At 41.4% G+C, this 22489-nt stretch overlaps 1 protein-coding gene and 1 long non-coding RNA gene across 5 annotated transcripts in view; one reads left to right on the top strand and one right to left on the bottom strand.

Moving 5' to 3' along the window:
• LOC310903466 overlaps positions 1 to 22489 on the bottom strand; it is a 92946-nt gene that overhangs the window by 67496 nt on the left and 2961 nt on the right. For 2 of the 4 annotated variants that reach the window (XR_014587569.1, XR_014587570.1), the window contains exon 1: positions 13469 to 13669. This is a non-coding gene — a long non-coding RNA (uncharacterized lncRNA). The other 2 variants (XR_014587568.1, XR_014587567.1) reach the window with 2 other exon arrangements.
• Positions 20222 to 22489, top strand: part of NR5A2 (nuclear receptor subfamily 5 group A member 2) — an 88830-nt gene continuing 86562 nt past the window's right edge. Inside the window, exon 1 of the mRNA XM_083846758.1 lies at positions 20222 to 20572. Within this exon, the coding sequence (XP_083702884.1) occupies positions 20509 to 20572 (64 nt within the window). The 5' untranslated portion in view covers positions 20222 to 20508. The remainder of the gene's footprint in view (positions 20573 to 22489) is intronic.

The raw sequence follows: 22489 nt of genomic DNA, 5'->3' as shown, positions 1-22489 counted from the left end.
TTATACATTGTCATGCAGTCAAGTCTCAATATTTATGCACAAAATTATGCTAAAGCAATTTTCCTTAATAAAGGCACAATGAAAACAGTATTAATGGGCATTAAAAAGACAGCTCATACTACAAGCTATATAGTATTTTACCTTCTACATTATTTTTATCTTAGTATCTTCTATGATGCATTGCAAGCGTACAGTACTTTAGCAGCCTTTATATATTGAAATGCCCTCGTAAATTGTATTAAAATAGCTTTGTTAAGCATTCTTAATATAGCACAATATTGGTAATACCTGACAATAGGTGATAGCCTGAATCATAAATGCTTTTCTAAATGTGTTAGAATTGGTTTAGCATTGGATGTTCTGGTCTGATAAGAGTCCTGCACTAAGGCAATCAACTGAAATTAGCAATTGGCATGGAAATTACTGTACAAGAGATTGTGTTCCCCCCTTCATTTTCCTTTCATTATGCCTTTGTGAACTCTATAAAAACACATTAAAGTGAAAGTTCTCAGCTAGGAGAGACTGAGCAGTAGGAAAATATTTCCAAAAATTAACTGCAAGTATTTTTAATTCTGACAGACTTGGTACTTAAGAATACTGTCAAACAGAATTCCTCTTTTCCATCTTGTATTTCAAAGCATGTTGAACTGATATTTCATGCAAGTCAGACTAACTCATTGAATATATCCTTTGCAATGAATGCAATGTGTGAGCCTCAGCTGGGGCACTGAACTTGGCTTACAAAAAATAGCAAAACATGTACAACTATTTACATTTGGGATAATGTAGAATAAATGATGGTGTGGGGGAAGAAGAAAAAAAAAAAGAGGTTTGGGGGTTTGTTTCTTTTTTTAATTAGAAGCAGTTTGGGACTGCTGCTTTCAAACAAAAACAGCGTACCCCAAGTGAGTTCTGAGAGTTTTCTGAGACTTTCTACGTGTTCCACATGCAGTACTCAAAAGTAATGCTAACACCACCTTGAAGAGATTTATGTTCTTCCTTTTTGTTTTCATCTTTCTTGGGAACTTCATTTGATTACCATTTTCTGTACCACTGTACCAGACTGCTAAGGGCTTCCATAGTAAGATGCACTTTTCAATTATACTATTTATTCTAAATCTAAAATATTTCTAATTGCCAAATTTTCTGTTTTAGAACAGATGCACAGTGCACTTACTCTGCATGCTGACAGGTTTTTGGCTGCTTGTAAATCCTGAAAATATTGATCAGTTAAAAATATTCGGGTGCTTGCATCCCTTGATTCTGCTTACTACAGCCTTTCTTCCTGGTCAGCTAGGAGAGCACCAGCAATTTTGTTATAATGATAAATGACCCTCATAGACAGGTCACTCTTTTTTACCTAAAGCCACAATTTGCTCCTTCCTTTAGGTCACAACCTGATTTTTCGGGGTGACAGATTTATTACTTTCTTTGTGTGCTAAAAAACAAATCACCAACAATTGCTCAAAACACAGTCCTGTCACAATAACTTTGAACACTTCCCAGCCAGAATGATGCAACACAAGTTTTTTTCCTGTTTTTAAAGCAACAAAATCACTTGTACATTTAGCACAGTTGTTGTGAAGACCCATTTGGCCCATTACATCATACACATGTCCAAGCCTCTCCAAAAAATAAAATATTTAAAACTTTGTTAAAAGCACCAATAAGTTGTTTGTAATAGGTGGTGTCACTTTTTACGTGACAGTCACAAAAATGCAACTTCAGACTGGTTTGTGGTCAGGATTGGAGTTTTGGGTGGAAGCAGTAAAACATTTGACAGAAAAAAAAAAAAAAGTAGCTTTATGGGCACATTTCTACCACATCCCTATACCTGAAGCACTTCAGGATCTTTCTCAAGTAAAAGCTGTTTTAGTTACTGCACATCTCCAGGAAGACTTTTCTCTGGTGGCTATGGGCAATACAATGGCCTCAGGACGTTGAGACCGTCAAGCAATGTCACAAACTAGGTTTTCTTTTGAACTTGAGCAAAACCCCAATTCATGGTCCCCAAAACCTTGGTCCAGATGCAGTTCCCCAGATGGGACACTCATCATGACTAGAATAGGCTAAGAGAAGTACTCAAGCGCTTACTTTTTGCCTTCATTTCCTCAGACCATAAATACCTCTCAGCAAATACTAATATTGACAATGCATTGAACTAGTAGCTAACAGACCACAGGCCCAGATTGGTTTGATTGCCTGGATGCTACTTTCATAGGACCAAAACCAACCAACGGGACAGAGGCAGGCATACATCTCTGCATTTCCTGGTGTAGATTGCAAATATATGGGTTCTTCTTTTCTGAACCTCCTCATGAATTGGCTCCCGACAACAGTACCTATTTGTCAGAGGTTTGCAACATTTGCTCGTGTAAGATTTACTGTCTGCTTTCAGCACCCCCTTAATGGTCTGCTGATAACAGCAATTGCTTCATGAAAAGCACTAAAACATTCTTCAAATATCAGCAATCATTAAAATGTTCAAATCACTCCAAAATACATAATTTGACACAGCTGAGTACTATAGTGCTGCAAAAGCATTCTAGCCCTGTAACCCTCACGCAGGCAAAACTACTACTGAACCCGAGGTGGTTTTCCAGACAGATGTGCTGCAAGACAGCCTGCACGGAGAACAGCAGCCTCAACTCCTGAGGCCGGTCTTCCCAAACTTCAATCTGCACAGTTCCAAATCCCAATTAGTTCAGTTTATCATCTCTAACATACTTTTTATTTTTCTGAGCCACTGTCCTTATACTAGGCAATGCTTGTAATATGCCATTAAACACACGCCGTAAACATATACTTCTGGTTAATGCATAATTTAACAGAAGAGTTTTTGATAACCTGTGTGCACTACTGCAGAGTTCATAAGGCAGAAGATACAAACACAAGGAAACAAATGAAGCAGAATGATTTCATTTAGAAACCAGTGCATCCTTTGGAGTAGCTGCCAAATAAGAACACTGTAGTGAACAGAAACTTTAAAGCTTGTGTAAAGGGAAACTCTCCAGGAGCTGGTGATAAGAAGGAGAGTGTTGAGAAGTTCATAGATAAAGCAACTGAGTGAGGCTGAAAAAAAGCTTTTTCAGGTAGGAGACCTGCTTCTGTGAGTCAGTTTGAATGCCATTAAAAGTCCAAATATGCTAAGCTGCAGAAAGTCCTGATTTTCAGTGAGTCACTGATATGCCTCAGTCTTTTCAATACAAATAAGGAATATCTAGCTCTTCACATTTTCTTAACCTGTGTTTGACACGTGCATATGGGGATCCCGAGGTATGAAGAACTGGATTTTACGTTCAATCACTGAGCTATTTGAAATGTAGCTGTTTCCAAACTTTTCTTGCCATTCCACAACAGATATAAGTGTTCTTGAGCTTTACCTTGCACATAGTTTGAAATAAATACAAGCACCATCTAGATGCTTTTAAGGAGTTTAGATTATCCTCCCAGCTGCAATTCTGTACATACATAAGGCTGCCTCCAGCTGGCAACCCTCCATTTCAGAAGAGCCACATAATGAACACAAGTTGTTCCCATTTCTCCCTGATGGTTCTAATGAGTTAATCTTCTGAGAGGTCTTCAGTTAAAACAAAAATAATCACAGTCCTAAGACATGCAGGACTTCCACTCTCTTCCACAGGAGGTCTGCATATGTAACAAGAGCGTAGGCTCAAGACACAAATGCTCAAACTGTCCACCTAGTAGCTACACACGCCATACTTGCACTCTTTACATGAGAACAGTAGTGATAAGTAGCCTAAAAAAGACTACTTATCTTTACTGATATGTAATGAAGACTATATTCTCTAAGATGTTTTTTGTATTGCTGAAAAAAATTACTATCTTTTCAAACCTATCCCCTGAAAGAAAAGAAAATAAAGTTGGTGATCATTAGCCAGCTTTATTCTATTTACTGAGATAAGGTTTATAGCTCTGATATGAGAGAAAATTCTCTCAGGACAGCTCACACTAACCTTTTAGCACAGAAAGCATCAAGATACTAAAAGATGCTATCCCATCATGACTGCTGCATGATAGAGAGAATGACTTAATGCAGGACAGACTAAAATAGAAAAAGTAACAAGTTAAGCTCTGTTGTGTCAGTTTGTCATCACCTGGTCCCCAAATACTCCTCTTGGCAGACAATTGCTTTGCATGCTCTAACAGGCCATGAAGTACAACGCTTCAATTTAAACTCCTGTCCATATACATACAGGTCACTTTGCAGCTACATTTTGTTCATTTCTCACATCTGAAAAGTGGCAAATGAGGGGCAGAAATATGAAGTTTATTTAACTTCAGAGTTTTCCCTTCCTTCTCTAACACACAAACACCTGAATGAGAGACTTGAAACTAGCAAGCAAGCCTCCCTACCTAAAGTCACCAGGAGAAGACTCCAGTGACTTGCAAGCTCCCTTGAGCACACAAAGCTGTAGGGAGCTGTTCACCAGGGCTGCAGTCAAGCAGGCAGTTCAAAAGCTCATCTGCCAGGCCCTCTCATGATTACAAGCCGGAACGTGCCATTAGGCTCAAAGCAAAATAAAAATCATACAGTTGTACCAATACAGTGGTAAATGCTACGTTTCCTTGCATGAGTGCCAGCCAGCACAGCTGCTAGAACAAAAGTTAATGTTCGGAATTAAATCACCGTGCTGTGCCCTCGTTCTGAACATAGCTGTTTCGTGAGCTGAAGGAATAGACTGAGACAAGAAGAGAGGAGCAGCAGCCACAGGGGCCTGGCCATCTCCCATAGCTGCTCTGGGTCAAACCATGGCTGCTAATCCACATTAAGAAATTAACGTAGCTTTGTATATGGACACACTGTAAAACTGCTTTCCCTCAGCTAAACTTGCTTCTTTAGAATTTCAGGAATAAGATAAGTTAATGTAAGCAGAAATAACCCTTAGAAATCACCTATGCATGGGCTTTTACCAGTTTAATTTGCTTAAACGCAAACACCATGGGAATTACTGGCATCTGAAGAAAAACATGCAACTGCAGAAAAGTAGAGGCAAGAACAACTCTGTTGGCAGAGCTGTGCTTTTGTTTGCTCCCAATGTTTCTGTTTTTTCCTGTTGACTCTAATCGAGCTCACTTCCTAGTCAGGGTGGCTTCGTGCCTTCCTTTAGGAATCCAGTACAGACGAGGAAGTCACTGGTCTTGGGCTCCTCTCACTGACTTGGCTTACATGTTGCTACATGGTGACAAACCTGCTCAGTGCTTCCCTTCCTGTGACAAAGCTTTTTGTGGTTTAAGTGTTTACCAAGCTGTTTACAACCTTCAAACCAAGGCCCAAAGAGTTAACATCTCGGTTAACATCTCCTAAGACAGGATGACACATTTGTCTCAGTTTACCCATTTCAGCCAGATATCTGTATTAGTGGCGAGACAGAATTCTACACATCCCAGTTTAGCTTCAGAGGAATAAGGACTAACTGCATATTTTGCTGTACTTCACATTTAACAAAAAAAAATAAAAAAAGATCTGTTTCTCAGTGACAGTTCTTGCAGGAGTCTCTCAGAGAAGCAGGTGGAATTTTCATTTAGACTCCTTTGCTCTGTGCACAGGGCTACCCAATTCTTAATTCAGAGCTGTAACAATGCATCAGAACAGCTGAGCTGCAGAGAATGAACCATAACCATTTTTTTTTTTACTTACGAGTATCAACTGCTACTTTTAGCTGAAGCACATCTTTCTGGCACTGTCAGTTACCAGGCCCCAGCAGGACACACACGGTTTGATTGCACAAGACACCTACATACGGTCTGTATAGACAGAGTAGTGAAGTCCCATCCAAACAAGATAACCCAATGAGAACAGTAGCAGATTTAAATGCCTGCGTGCATTAGATGAAGCAGCTATATCAGGAAAGACAAAGCTTCCTGCAAGGCATCCCAGAGCATAACGCTTAAAACTTTTGAATGCCCACCCATTAAGGACCTCAGTCAAAAACCACTGATGTCAGTGACCTCAGAGGCACAGGGAATCACTTTTCCATGAAGGCACAGATCACAGCAGATACTGAACCATCACACATTCACCACTGGCTTTATGTACCCATGGTGCCAGTTACCCCAGATCAGCACAGTTGCTTATTCCTGAGACAACAATCATAGGCATCAGAAATGCTTTCTGGCTTTTATTAAGCAGCCTAGAATTCACACTGCATGAAGAACTCAGGTTCCTGAAACGCAACTCACCTAAATCAAGCTAAATCAGACCGCTCCTTCAGTATAAAGCACTCATCTTCTGACACTGTCTCCTTTCACTTGGACTCTCTAGCTTTCACCTTCTCCCCCCCAAGCAGCTGAGAACCAGCCTCCCTTTTCCCAGTTAGCAGCAGCAGGCAATATAGCCCCCCCCTTCTGTGTATTCCTCTCTTGCTACAGAGCATGTGTGGATATAGATAACAGCAAGCACACCTCATTGGAATAACCAAACAGATAAAATCCACAGGTTATTAACAAACAAAACATCTAAGATACTGCTCTTCCATACATTGAATGACATTACTTGTTCAGTCTGCAATAATGGCTTTAGGTTTTGTTAGAACTTTGAACTCCTTCCCACTCTCCACATCAGCTCAGTAAGCACTGAAAAAGCTTTGCATTGGGTAGCCCTCTTTTTAATTTTTACCTCCTTAAATCTTCAGTTCTCATATCCTGGCAAAATCCATTTAAACAGGGCTCTCAAGTTAATGGTTAAACTTGTTGTTTGTAGTACCATTAATATAGGTCAAGCAGCACAATAGTTACAACTGCTGAGAGGGAAGGTACATAAAGACACAGTAAGCAGTTCAGGACCTTATTACAACATGTCTATCAAATGCAGGGGTACAAACAATGTGCCTGATTCATCAGAAAGATAACTTCTGCTGACAGTACACACTGTTCCCTGGAGTCTCTTGCGCATGGCTCAAAAATTAAAATTGGAAGTGGTTTACACAGACACATTCTTGCAAATTCGAGTGTTTCAGCACAGTGAGCATTTCTATGCAAAACACCAGATACAGGCAGTGGGATGAATTCAGCTCTCATTTGCATCACTGAGCACTGAAGAAACTCAGCAAGAGAGTATCTTTACTCTGCACTTTCTCTCATGTAACCAAGGGAAGAATTTGTCCCACCAGGCCCAAGGACACACATTTTTCACTGTGGGGAGCACATACATAATGCCTGGAACAGGAATTACCTTATGCTTTATTCAAGAATATTCCAAAGGACAGACCTTTATGCCTCAGAAAGTTAGTATTTTAGGAATACTGTCAGTAGGTACTTTTTCCAAAGGTAATAGCACCCTAAAGCTTCACAACATGGGTCACTTTTACTCAGTGCCGGTCATTCACTACCTGCCAGTTCAAATACATGCCATTCCCATTCTGGCTCCCAAGCTCTGTGACCAAGGTTTCCAAATTCAAGTGAATTACTAGATACTGTATAGAGTTGAATTAAGCATTTGTATTGCAAACACAGAACAGACACCAAAACCTAGAAGTCACTGCAAATTCCAGCACGCATAAGACTTTGTTTCAGACTTCTGTGGTTTTTTCATCAGTAAAAATCAAAGACAGTTTTCATCTGTTTATCTCATTGATATTTTGCATTTCTGTGGTACCTGTTATCTCGTATTTCGATGTTTTATGAACCTTGGACTAGATCTTCAGCAAGCATGAATCAACTCAATACTGACTTAACAAAACTCTTGAATTGCACTACCTGAAGCGATTAACTGGCATTGCACAACCACCTTATGGACAGATTGGACATGTAACAGTCTCATCTGACAGTGGAACACTGATCTCAGGTGTGATGTTTTTGTCTCAAAATATTAGTAGCATTCTGTGAAATCATGATTTGAAACGTTGGTTAGAGCTCACCAACAGCATTCTAACCACCTTAAGATAGACAAAAGATTGCATTGCTTTGTGCATGTTATACATCTCATCTGAGGTGTTTTTTCCGAGTAAAACAAATCACATCACATAATCAAACACATTTTTGACACTTCAGATGAGCTTCAGTGCATGCTACATAACAGCTCAATAGACTACTCGGTCTTCTCATTGTATTTATATTGGTAGGGCAGCCCATCAAGACAGCTTGGATAAGATAGCTTGCGTCAACACAAATACCAGCATGATAAAGGGATTTTTGTGCATTCATCTGGACATTTTTTCTACTCCATATTACAGGTCCTCTCTAATAGCTTCATATGTTGCACTTTCCTCACTAGGATGAGATATGCTCCACTTTAGCACAGATGTACAGGAAACTCTACTACGCTATAGTTCCTCCCTATTAACAGAGCTAAATGCTTTTTCTACAGACTGCTGACATTAATGCTAGCAGCATTGCCTCACACTGTTTTTTTCTGAACATCAGTAAAGATTTGATTTCATTCGATTACTACAAATAATAGAAGGTGAACTAAAGTAACAAAAACAAACTGACTACAGAATATGAAGAATAAGAAACATAAGAGTCCACAGAACATGATGCAATTGCCTGTAAGAACACACGTGCCTCCTGTCTTGCTCCTAAAATGGATAATTGATGGCATGTACAGACAGTGGGAGGAAGGCTGCTTCCTTAGGTACTCAAGGGATATCTCTGCCCAGTCATTCAAGAAGCATGAGGTGGAGTGGCGCTCTACTGATGTTCAGATTGCTAAGGTAAGAAGCAAAAGGCTTTCTCCTCACCACCATTTCGCTCTAACATGTTATCTGCTGAATTTCAGCTAATGACACTTCATCCCATTTAAAATGGAGGGAAAAGCCGAGCACTTCAGTCCAGCAGAAACGTAATCAGCCAAACTAGTTCTATTAGTCTCTTTTTAAAATGTTGTTCTGATCCCAAAGATTTGTGTTATAGTTCAGTGAATTTCCCCTTCTGTTGTTATGGTTATCCTGTTTAAACAGTTACAGGATGGATAAAACTAAAGCTGTGATGATGATAAAGCACTTAGGTAAACGTCGATAAGTCAGTACAACTCAGCATTCAAACATACTTCCATTGTGTCAGCCAGAATGATAACAATTCACCTTGTTTCTACTAAAATGTCAATAGAAATACATCTGCCAATAATGCTACCATGAATTAACATCATACCTTGCACAAAAATTGGTGCAAATTTTTGTGAAGACCACTAGGACATAATAAAACCAATAATGTATCTAGTAAAATCTAGCTCCTTACTCGAACATCTGTGCTCCCAGTTACGAAGCAGGTGGATGACCCTGGAAATTACACTTGCTGTGAATAAATGTATACTATTAGTGGTGCCTGATCTAAAGGCAGGTTCACACTGTATAGGAGTGCCAAGTAGGCTTCATCGCTAAGTTAGGTGGTTGTTAAGGATTCTCTTCTTGCATGGCATGCTTAAAACATGTGATGAACCACTCACAAAACAGCAAGTAGCAAACTCTCCTTTACTACTCTTCAGGAAACTGGTAGGACAATAGGGCCTTTGTGCTTTGGAGTGACTCTAGGACTGAGTCCTATCATCACAGTGATTCAAAATTCTCTAAATGGCTTCTCAGAACAATGGTATAAAAGCAATTGAGGCTTAAGGAGGAGTACAAAGTACCATACATTGCAGACAGCTTTCAACACTGTGGGTAACAAAATCAAATAAGATAAATCCACCTGGATGCAATCCTGTGCAATGAGCTCTAGGTGACCCTGCCTGGCAGGGGGGTTGGACTAGATGATCTGCAGAGGTCCCTTCCAACCTCAGCCATTCTGTGATTCTGTAAAGTGAGGATCATCTCATTTACTATCCAGCCACTCGGGCCTGTCTGCTTTAAAGCTAGTTCTTTCCACTTTCTATAAGGAGAAAGCTGCAGGCTTACAGGTACAACCGGTGAAACCGACAGGTCTCTGAATTCCCCTGTGCACACAGAGGTCTTGCACCAAAGACTCAGGTTTCTCTTCAACATTTTAACTTGCATTTTCTAGTCATCTAAACTTAAAGATGGTTTGGCAGAATCAGATGTGGAAATTCCAGGATGCTTACATTTTGAGTAGGATGGTCATACTGAAGTGGTATCAGTTATTTTTATAGCAATCAAGGTGTAGAAGATGCTTCACATAAGAAATAATACCCTCTCAAAGATCTTTCTTATGGAATTCAACACAACAAATCCCTTCCAAGTACCAAAAATTTGTATTCACTTCTGATGTTACCAAGTTACCCCACATGTACGAGGCAATCAGACATATTGACATGGCTGCTTGAACTAAAGCTTTTCCTCAAACAATCTTTTGCAACAGGATCGGGATTAGCTTAAAATCCCATAAGAATCTATGATAAAGCAGAGCTAGAGCTTTTTGGTTAGTTTGTTTTGTTTTTCAAACTAGAACAGGGCCTGTCTATGTGGGAGTTTAGAGCTTCGTGAACTGTTCTTCTCAGAGAACTATTCTCCCTGCAAGATGACCTTTCCACATGTGGCTGTTTTCAGCATGGAGCAGAGCAGGAATGGGGCCCTGGCAGCCCCCAGCATCTAGTGTCAGATGGACTTGGTAACTGAAGCAATATTGTGGGTTGCAACCTTCCAGCAGAACAAAACCACGGGAATCCAACCACCGTGCTGCAATTGAAGTAAAGAACACTATTAAAGGCAGTGAAGAAATACAGTGCAAGCTCAAAGGTTAGAAACAATCCTTATTCTTCCAAAGAAGATGATGCAAAGGAGTACAGCTTTAGGCTGTTGTTTTAGTACTGTATATGAAGAATATTTACTGTACCCCATTTTTATACAAAGGAAGCATTTCTAGTTACAGCAGCAGTGCTATTACTGCAAGCAATACAAAGGCCTAACATGGGAAAACGCTAAACAACCTCAACAACTGTATTTCACAAGGTGCTTAGTGTGGGTGCCAAAATAAGATTTCAAAGATATATGGGAAGCAGCAGCCAGAGGAAATATGTCCACAACAGAAGACTGCAGAGGACCAGGCAAAAAGAGAAAAATGGTATCTGAAGCCAAAAGGGAGGAAGGGAATAAGATCAGACAGTAACAGAACAAAGAAGCAAGAGATAAATATGTTTGTGTTTGAAGTAACAAAACATACTTTTATTCTTGTTGTGGAAACATTTTGAGCTACAATTCCAGTTGAATTTTGCTAGTTTCTTAAGTCTAATGATACTATAGGAGATGTGATACAGAAATGTTTGACTTCCTTCCAAAATCCTAGTTTGCTGCAAAATTAGTGTATTTCCCAAACTTTTGAAACTTCAAAACAAAGTCTCAGCTCTTGTCCATTCCCAATATTTTATACAACTAAAACGTCAGTGAGTTCGCTAAAGCAGCTCTCACCAGGATAAGTTAGGAAAGGATTCTAGTTTATTGTTTTTTTTTTGTGTGTGTGTGTGTTTGTTTTTTTTTTTAATAAAGAAAGTGATAAAGCTTGTTTGGATTTCCACCAGCTGAAGCCACTGCCTCTCTTCATTTGCCTGAATACTGATATTGAGTCAGAAAACTTCCACCCCATTCCATCTCTCTTCTGTCATTCAGTGTTTGTCATTTGTCTCAGTATGCTTTGGGTAAATAACTGATCTAATGCATTTATTTATTTTAAGCTTAATGGATATTTGCTTCAGGACTGAAATTTATTTCAAATTTTTGTGCATTTTATAGATTGTGAAACTTTGATGCCGTAATAAGAGAATTCTGTACAACTTCTGAACATAAGAAATATAAGGGTGCAGGTAGAAAAGATGACACTTCTTTTACAGCAAAACAGGAACGTCAACAATGGCATCCTAGCCTCACTAACAGATTCAGAAATTTCCACACCGTTAATGTGAAATGAAAAATCAATAATTATTGTTCAGTCATTACCTCCCATGAACTGATGTACAAGTGCCAAACATGGCAGTAAGTTAATGGTAACCCAAGTTACAGCAGTTATTTTTCAGGAACAGGCTTCAGCTACCCATTTTACATGTCCAGACCTTCTCTAACCTCTCACCCAGAGAGGTTCTCTCCCCCGCTTCCAGGTGAAAGCAAGCAGCTAAAAAGGCTCACATTGCAAGCAGCTGGCACAAGCTTTTCACAAGAAAGATCTTGAGAAGGTCAGTGGGATTCTGTGCAGATGCCACAGAAGGAAAAGTGTGTATTCTTAACTACCATTCACCATGAGCTATGAGAGCAAAAGTGGCTTTTTTATTTTACTACGAGGGAAGCAAAACTATACATCAAAAGGCAGAATCCCAAGAGAGACCATCTGACTGCTAGTCGAAAAGCCTTCACATTTCAACTGAAAAGCACACACAACTCCCACCAAGCTCTAATAAAGCACAAGTCCATGTGCTTCGTTATAGACACAGAATCACAGAATCATCTAGGTTGGAAGAGACCTCCAAGATCACCCAGTCCAATCTCTTGCCTAATACTAACAAGTCCTACACTAAACCATATCACTAAGGGCTACATCTATACGTCTCTTAAAGACCTCCAGGGATGGTGACTCAACCACTTCCCTGGGCAGTCCATTCCAGTGCCTAACAACCCTTTCAGTAAAGAAGTTCTTCCTAATATCCAGCCTAAACCTCCCCTGGTGCAACTTTAGCCCATTCCCCCTCGTCCTGTCACCAGGCACGTGGGAGAACAGACCAACCCCCACCTCTCTACAGCCTCCTTTAAGGTACCTATAGAGAGCGATGAGGTCTCCCCTGAGCCTCAGCCTGGAGAAGTCCAGGCTGAACAACCCCAGCTCCCTCAGCTGCTCCTCGTAAGACTTGTTCTCCAGACCCCTCACCAGCTTCGTCGCCCTTCTCTGGACTCTCTCGAGCACCTCGACGTCCTTCTCGTAGCAAGGGGCCCAAAACTTATAGGCAGTTATGTGTGTATAACTATGTTATACGTCCAGTCCACAAAGGGATGAGGAGAGCTCCTACAAAAGATCTGTGGCAGGAAGAACAGAATGGGGAATAGTGGATGCAATCACTGCTGACTTTATTCACGAGACTTATCTGATTGAAGTAAAAAAAGAATAGTAAAGGCCTCTCTAATATGTAAGAGAACACCATCTGCTGCATAAAAGTACGATCAATCCTCAGGATGAAGAATGTCTGCATCGTTATGATAAAGTTGATAGATAATCTAGAAATTCAAAAAGATACATTTATCTAATATATAGCACTTGCTTCACTGACTTAAGTTCAGCCCTAAACACTGAACCTTGCCCTGAGGGTTTGTGTTTTTTTTTTTTGTTTGGTTGTTTGTTTTCTCCTTCCTTTCTAAACCAGAACTCCTATTGGGCATTACAGGAAAAAAAACAGTAGGGTAGACATTTCTTGCATAAACCGCTATGTTTTTCAACTGGTGAATCTTAGATGAACTTGAGACAGTAATTTCATGGTACAAAAGCTATCAGGGAGCAACAAAGGACAGCTGCACCATAAACAACAGCAAACTAAGAACCAAAGGCAGCCACAATATAGACTGGGTAGAAAACTCACCAACAGAGCGCAGTCCCACAGCACAGGAGCTGGTTGAGCAGAGCAGTGGCAAGTCCTACAGAGTCTCCAGCAGTCATCAGATCAAAGCAGAGTAGAATAAGGCTAGGTCTGCAGTCAAAACAGAAAAATACAAATAATTCAGGAACAGGTCCACATCCAGAACAGCTCAGGAAAGATTCTGAGGCCCCAGGCTAGGGCTTAATGGACCTATGGCCCATGAGTGGGGGCCCAGGTGAGGCTCATCACGATCTAGGTGAGGGCCATTACAGCCTATTAGTGCCTTCCAGGCTCTGACAAAAACTTATTTTTAATCATCCTTCCACAATTACTCTACTATTTTTTTCTTACTGTGTATATATGTATATATTTGTTTGTAAAACAGTATTTTCCAGCGGTCATGATCAGGTCTCCAACTGAATTGTGCACGCTGTTGTCTGCACCACAGGAAAACACTTCAGTCTAGTGGGAGAATATGCAGTGGTGATTAAAGGAAAGCATGAACAACAGCAGTAGCATGAGATTAACGTGAATTTACAGTTATTAAGGATGTGGTAGAAGTACCCAGAAGCCCAGTTTAAGACAAAGAATTTGGTCTGAGCATTGTGCAAACAGAGTGACCGAAGAGATTTATATGTGTCATGGCAGATGCACTAATGGCCTGAGTTAGAGCTGCTCCCTGAAAGGCAGGGCTCCTCAGAAATCCCACGTGCTCCTGTTCTCCCCAGAAATGTAGACACCTAAATTCCAGAGTCATTTGCATTTTGTATTGTCTTCTATGCTTCTAAAATAAAGTAAGTATACTGTCTAACAAACTCTGGGCACGTTCTATTAAAAGATATAAAAGTATTAATTAATATGTTATACTAATCTATTCTTCATGTAATTGCACTAGGCAGACTATGTCCTTGAAGGAATGAAATATTTCTCAGATCCTAAGTCTATTTGTTATGTATTTCAAGAACTGCTATATGTATCAAAAGTGGTACCTAGATGACTTGGAAGACAATGAAAAAGCTGTGTTTCTGCAGTGCTATATATGCTTGTGAAATATATCTGCTGGATGGAATAGATAGGATATTCTACTATGAAGCTTACATCTAAAGTAGTTACTGGTGCTCACATTTCAGCATATGCCTCCAGAAAACAACTACCTTAAATTTTAAATTGTCAAGAGAAAGACTAGTGTTCTGTTTAATTATTAGTGCCATAAACCAGAGCAATATTTACCTGGCTATAACAGGGCTTAGGAAAATCCACTTATCTCTCTTGCCAGGTGCTACATTTCTCATAGTTATTAATAAAATGATCAGAAATCGTTATTTCTCAATGGCCTTTGCCCCAATTTGTTTCTCCTGTCCAGCATACTTCCCAATGAAAGTCAGCTTTGAAAATGGAACAACTTCTGCACTTGCTTGTTTGGAAGATAGAAAGAAGTGAGAGCTCTCATCTGCACCCAATCCACACCATCATGCCAGCACCAAGCCCTGATTCCTCCTCCCTCCAGCGCGAGTCTGGCCCATCCAGCATGCGTTCTCATCAGCCCCCAGACATCCTCCAGCTCCTGGTTTCAGCAGGAGACCACCCTCTGCTTAGACACAAAATGCCACTGACCGGCTTGCTTTTGCTGTCTTTCACTTTCCATTTGCATTCAGCTCAGGCGTACTCCACGGCCTCAAGCAAGGCCAGTCAGTGTGAGGTGTAGCACACGTGCAGCTCCCTTCAGAGCTGGAAACTGGTGAGAGTCATCAGAGCACTCAGGGTCTCTTGGGATGTAGTCACCTGAAGCAAGACTTAGAACTTCCATCCTGCCTCAAGTGAAGATGTTGGGGGTTGGGTTTTTCTGGGGGGGGGGGAGGTGGGTTTTGTTTGTTTGTTTGTTTGTTTTGGGGGGGGGGGGGTAACTGTGTCATCCCTGCACATATGTACGTTATCTTGAAAAAACAGAGAATTTAGCTACCAAATTCAAAAGATTTTAAGTACCGCTTAACATCCAGTTTAAGACTTTTTCTCCTCTCCTCCTTCCAAAATAACGTATTCTTGATATTTTATTAATAATGCTCTAAAGAGAAACTGCTTTCTGCTCCTGAGTGCTATGATGGATGTGTTCACAACACCTGTTACTGGTCAGTACATGGAAGTCATTTCCCCCTGCCTGTTTCACAGAAATCTGTTCTTTTCTCACATAGTCAAATACTCTGCTCCTATTTCTAGTAAATATCTCCTAGATAAGCTTTGAAAAGGTTCTGTAACTAATTAATATCTTTTTTCTTTGTATGCCAATAGGTTAGATTATTGAAGGAAAGGAGGTGGGCAAGAAAGTAAAATTGAAGCTGCTTACATAGATAGACAGGCAGACAGACAGACAGATAAAACTCGTCTGGATAGCTCTTCTCACACCAAGAAAAAGTTTGATTTTCTCCGATGCAGAGAGCCAGCACTAAATCTATGCCCCACCGAAACACTAGTCCTTCAGTTAAGGCCAAAGGAGGACTTCTGTGACCCACAACTGTATGTTTTGTTCTGCAAAGAACTGAGTTTTCTTCCCAAGCACTCCTGAAGGCTTCTGGATTGCTCATTTGCACTAAGAAAGTACTTTAAAATGTCTGCATTTACCTCCTACTCTGGATATTAATTTATTAGCAGAAATATTCACTGAAATAACTTTCTGTAAGTAATTAGCAGAAAAAATCAGAGGAAATAATTTTATAATTTCTACAGTTTATTATGCCTCACCAAATATGGTTTCTACTGCATTGTGTTCATCCAATCAGAGAACAAAAGGATATAAGAGACTAAAACGTTCAAAGAGATTGATGTGATCAAGGAAAACCCACAAAGAACTTACCATGCTTCTGTTCACCAGAGTTGAATTTGAATATGCTGAAAATCACGTGTAAGGTATAGCACATACCAAAATGTATTTTAATGCCGTTACATTCTGTTATCGAGGTGATAAGCGTAACATGATTTATATAAGAGGGAATAGAATAAGAAATATACTATATATAAGAAATGTATATTTATAGTATAGTATAAGAAAATGAAAGAAGTAAGACATTGAATAGTGTAGTCATACCGTATGACCAAAGAGTAACTGAGAATCAACTGGTGGAAATAATTTAATAAACGAGAAATTTTACATTTCAGTACTATAATTACTTCACTGAAAACCCCAGAAGGTGAAGATCAACAGATAGATCAGATTCTCTTAATTTCTTTTACAGAACTACTGGGGAAAAGGCATATGACTGTATTTTCAATGCCACAGTTTTGCACATGTAAAATAAAATAAAATTAATGAAGGTGGAGAAAATACACTGAAACATCCAAAATAACTTGGAACGTGATAGATCAGGAAGACTATCAGAATGACTGAAATGAAGGAAAGTTTTTGAAGAGCAATAGAATAGAGTTTGTAAATCCCTTTCCACTTAACCAAAGCTCCAGCTGAAACCAACTGGCCTACTCTCAGGAGCAGAAAATAGCTGGGGCCTGTAGGTGCCACGCCAGGGTCAATGCCACGTTTTCCCTGGACTTTCACAAGGATTCTGTCACTCGTTTGATGTGTGCTGTGCTGAAAGTTTAGCTTTGCTGAAAAGTACTGATAATAAAGTTGACAATACTTTGAGGTGCCATAGAAAGGCAAAGAGGAACATCCTGGATTCAGAAAAGCTACATCCAAAATGCCAAGGAAAACTGACAGACCTCACCAAACTTACACCAACATGGACAAGCTAGGGATTAACGCTCTTTGAAAAGGTCTCTGTTCATTTGTCAAGCCACTTCCAGAGCTTGTTTCTCACCATCCTCACATGCCAAGATTAAATGCCATTTATGAAAATGTCCATGAGAGGAGAAATTCCTTCTAATTCCATTTTTGTTGTAAATGGTTGCAAAACAATTTGATGTGCAAGAGTCAAAGGAGGGATTGTTGCCAAGCTTTTGAAATCAGGTACATTTTCTTTGAGGGACATTTGTCTGAGGGACAAACAAGGGACAATTTCATCATACAAGAACTGGCAAAAAAAAAAAAAAAAAGACAGTAAATGGTTTTCAATTACCTATCTTCATGAAAAAACAGAGAGAAAAGCACATGTGAAATAATAACACTACCTTCCAAAAGCCTTGTTTCACCCTTTCCAGATGAAAATAAAAATAGAATAGAATAATCAAAAGTAAATAATTAGAAGTAAATAATTAAAATAAAATACCTGAAAAACACAGAGATATAAAATGAGTTCATGATGTTGCAGCCCCAGTTAGGAAAAGCTGATCCCAGCAAGACCAGTGGCTTCTTTACCAGAGACTTCCACGTGAAAAGGCTACAGTTCTCAATTACTGATCAAGCAAAGTATTCCGCCATAAACACAAGTATTTTATTTCAGTGAGACAAATATGCCTCATTACACACATCCTTTTTCAGCTGAAGCCCAAACATATCACTGCTAAATATACAGAGGTGCTGGATCATGGGCTGATATAGATTGTCCTGGAGTTTTCCTACGAGTTTATTTTCCACCACTGGACCAGGTACAAAGAGAGGCAAAGAAAGTCTGTCTGGTTGTGCACCTGGCATACACATTCTTCTATCCATGGTGACAAAGTATCAGAAAGGAAAAAAGGAACATTTTTAAGTGACCCTGACATTTGATACTGATGCAAGAAAGGAAAGGAATGACAGAATTTGAAGCCAAAAGCATGAAGTTTCTTTATATTTCCTATGATTTAGTATCTCTCTCCCCCACATACGGCAGATTCCTTTATAGAAGCCCTTGTATATGGGCCAGCAGTGCTCCAGCAATGTCTCCAATGACACAGTAGAAAGTTTCTAGCCTCAGTATCACTTGCAGCACTGCCTTTCTATTTTCTCTCCCATTCTGAAAGACACGTGGTTTTGTTTGTTTCTGATGGAATAAATCATTGTTCATATTTTTTATGAACAGAATTTAAGACCTATTTGATGATCAAATGAAATAGAATAGACAGAGAGACAAATTCCTTAGGTTTGTATCAAAACTGTTGTAAAAGCTGGCTTCCAGCTTTCAGTCAATCTAATTAGATAAAATTATCAGTGACCCTGAAAAAACACTCATAGTATCTGTTTCACCTGATTTGCAAATTATTTTTTTCCTGTAAGAAATAGGAAGATACACGAGCATTGCATGCTTCTACTTTTAAAGCATTTCACAAACATTACAAGTCAATAATTCACAGCATTGTTGAGAGGCAGTTGGGTACAGTTTGCTCACTTTACAACTATGAAAAGGAGGAAGAGAAACCTGACTTCTGGAAGTTTTTGGTGCATAGGTCTGTATGATTTCACTTGCAGCATGTACCATAAACAGTGAATATTTATGACTGGCACTCATTTGAGTGAACAAGTAAGTGTCTGAATTGTACACTCCGGCATGGTAAATAAAGCATGCAAAACTCACATGCAGTTGTTCAATAAGAATTTGGAAAATGAGGCCTTCCCTCCATAGCCTGCCACCCTCGCTGGGGGGCTGTAGAGAGGGCCAGCACTGCACAGACAGACCGCTGGTACTTCAGGGCTCCAGGCCATAATGCCCAAGCCTCACAAGTTGCTCTGGGGTTTGCCACTTCAACCCCGTTATGAGGCCTGCTCAGGCCTGACTGGGAGAAGCCTGAGAGGGTGCTCAGTGTGAGCCCTCAGTAACCCGCCTGCCACTTTATCATCAAAGTGTAACCATCACGAGAAAGTATATAAAAGAGCATATGCTGCTTTACAGCCCTCCACAAATTTCAAGAGAAAAACTCCTGCAGACTTCAAGAGGCTTCAGATCCAGCCCACAGTGGGATAACTTCTCTCTTTTTCAAGAGACTTGAAATATCAAATATCGTCTGAGCACTCAGGCGCGAGCCTGCTCTCAGGAAGCGCCTACAGGCTTCAGACTCCAGGCTGCAGCGACCGCTGCGGGCACCGCAATGCGCCCAGGAGGGGCCCCGCGGCCGCAGGGAGCCCCGGAAGGCTGGGCTACCCCCATGGCACCTCTTCCTCCGTGGCCATGAAAGCGCCCCGTGGCCCGGCGCGCCCACAGCCGAGCTGAGAACCCAGCGCAGCTGCCCGCCGCTCTGCCCGGCGCTTGCAGAACAACCCTTGGCAGCCCTCTGACGTGCTGGGAGTGCGCTTCGTCCCTCAGCAGCCTTAGGGGTGAGCACAGTGCTGTCTGTGTACCTTAATCCTGGGGTATCGGTGTTTAGCCATGCTGTTAAGCTCCTGCTTTGCTGAGGGAACAGCGTACACCTTCAACTGAACAGCCACAACCTGGGGCTTGTCTCCAGCCCGAGGACGGGGGCAATAAAGTGATTCTGTCTGACAAAGCCTCCAGCAGAGGTTCGCGCCTGCTGTCACTCAGGGCGCTGAATCCCAGGCACATTCTCAAGCCTCCTTTAAGGAATTAATGCTTGCTTGCTTTGCCATCCAAAGAGTGTTTACAGAAGCCAAAACAACCGTGCTTGCTGTCCACTGTGCAAAGAGGTGATGACATCAGGAAGACAGGTCACAAGTCTGAGTTTATAGTCATTACACTTACATTGGTATGGCTTTTCATCCACTCAGTATGATCTTATGACCCTACAACTTTACAACCTTCCACTCTCTGGGCTTCATAGCACCTCTCCATTCCAGGTTAATCATTTCTCTGCCATTATCTGCCAAGAGTTCTTATCTCTTTTGCTGTCACTTTATAACAGGGTCCTCTTATCAAGCTGTACAAAATCACGTGACGGGGCCAAACCTATCACAAGTTCCAATTCTTCTGATTAGAGACTATCATGAAATGGGATACATGGTTTACAGCAGGTCACTAATGCTGGAAAAAGTACAGAGTCCACCGAAAGACACGCTTGTTACTTTCTGAATTCTTGGATAATTTTTTTGTTGTTGTTCATCACGCCGACTTTCACTGAAGGTTATTATAGCCTGGGTCTCAAGGCCAGAAAAGTTTACAGGCTGCACCCCTTCCGTACTCAATGCTGTACACCTTGCACCCAAGGGTACTGTATATTTACACTTAATAATGTCTTCTAGTTCTCACACGGCCATCATACAGGAATCTATAAAACATGGACTTACATCAGTCGGTAAGTAACAGTTTTCTGTTTTGATGACTCTGCATACATATATTAAACTTGAGGCTGCCCAAACTGAAAAAAAACATTATGATTGGGCAAGGAAACAAAACTGACTAATTTACACGTGGTTTTAGGCTAATGAGAACTTTATGATGCAATGTAAAAACGTAAGAAAGCAGCTGATGACTGGGTGAATGATTTTTTTCTCCAGAGATGTGATTATCAAATATATCATTGGGTAATGGGTAGCATTTTTAATATATTACAATTGCTAATAACTATGAAATCGTGTGTGTAAACATTTGTGAAAAGCACAAATTTATCAACAGATTTAAATCGCTCCTGTTCTGACTGTTCTTGTTGAATAAAACCTCAGGAATGTTTTCATGCTTTTTTCTGTAAGCAATATGGATGTTAAATGCAGATGCCTTTTAATATCTAAAACCACAGGTATATATTCATTCAGTGGGGGTGGGCTGGATGGTGAAAGTTGGTTAATGCTTTAGTGCAGAGAAGAAGCGAATGCTTTCAGCAGCACACGGAAGAGCACCGGCTCTCCGTTGGGAATGCAGGTGGGCACGGGTTGCTCCGGTTGCCGGCACGAGGAGCGTTGCACCCCGTGCTGCCAGGGCTGCAGTGGCTGCAGTTGAGCCCCAGCGGCGCCAGAGGTGGCGTGCCAAAGGAGACTGCTCCTGCATGGAGCAGGGGGCTCCTCGGCCTGTACAAGCCTGCCCAGCCACGCCGCAGGTCCCACCACCCGTGGTTTTGCAAGGCTGTGCCTGGCACAGTGGTTTATGGCAAGGATGAAAGAAGAGAGCTTTGGCCCGGGTGTGGGCACCTGGGCTCGCTCTCCTCCTCTTGCCCCAGTAGTGCGTCATTGCATGCAGGCGAGGCACTTGCCCTGATGCTGGGTGTGATACGGGCACCTCGCCATCAAGGGAGGCTCTGGGGCTGTGGAGATGGAGGGCGCAGCAACAGCTGCAGGAAATAGCCTCAAATCTAGCTGGAACCTGATCTTGATCTCCTGGGTGGAACTGCTGCTTATCCCAAGGAAGGGGAGGGTGTCTGTGTAAGGGCTCCCACCTGGGACCTGGCTGTGCCCCAGACAGCCAGACCCAAGGAGCTCCCTTCTCACTCCCTCCTCCTGTCCCACACCTCCTGCACAAGGACCATGTCCAACACCACAGCGAGCTTTGCTGGGCTGCGAGTGAATGGCAGGAGAATAACACCCCATGGACTGCACCGCCAGGCCCGCAACCACCCGCCCTCTGGCTGGCAGTGTGCTGGGGTGGGATCCCGGTGCCTCTCCTCGTAGGGAGCCACGTGGTCCCGCTGGCAGTGCCATCAGGTATCCCATCCGCAACACCTGGAGAGGGGAAAATAGGACACTCCTCTCTATTATATTTGACCAGTTAAATGTCATTTTCATAGTCTCCAAAAGACTGGCAGGCCTGGGTTCTCTAAACCATGTGGATATGAGGGACAGATAGGTAGAAGACATAAATTATCAGAGCACTGTTGTCATCATACCTCCAAAACATGCTCACATGTGTGCTGCATTGCAGAAATACCAGATCAGATTCATTAAGCATGGCTCAGGAAAAGCAGGTCTAAATCCTGTGAAACTGAAATCGTGTGTCCTGGGTCTGGGGAGGGTTCTGCTCGTGTGTGTCACCGCACAGCCAGAGGTCATGGTGGCATCCCTGAAAACACCCAACTCGGCGTGTGTAACCTGGCCACCACATACTTCTCAGGGTTAAATGTGACCAGCACCACTCTGTGGGCTTCTGCTTGAGGGTGGAGGGACCAGGTAGGAAGGAGCTGGATCCTACTCTTATTTGCTCTTGGAGAGCAAGAAGCTGTCCTTCCAGGGTATAAGCACAACCTGCACCAGGGCCAGGTGTTCTTAAGGGTAAATCCCACCTC

Source organism: Anser anser (assembly GCF_964211835.1).
Source record: "Anser anser genome assembly, chromosome: 8".
Taxonomy (NCBI): Eukaryota; Metazoa; Chordata; class Aves; order Anseriformes; family Anatidae; genus Anser; species Anser anser.
The sequence above is the reverse complement of the archived record's forward strand: the minus strand, read 5'-3'. Positions and strand labels throughout refer to the sequence as shown.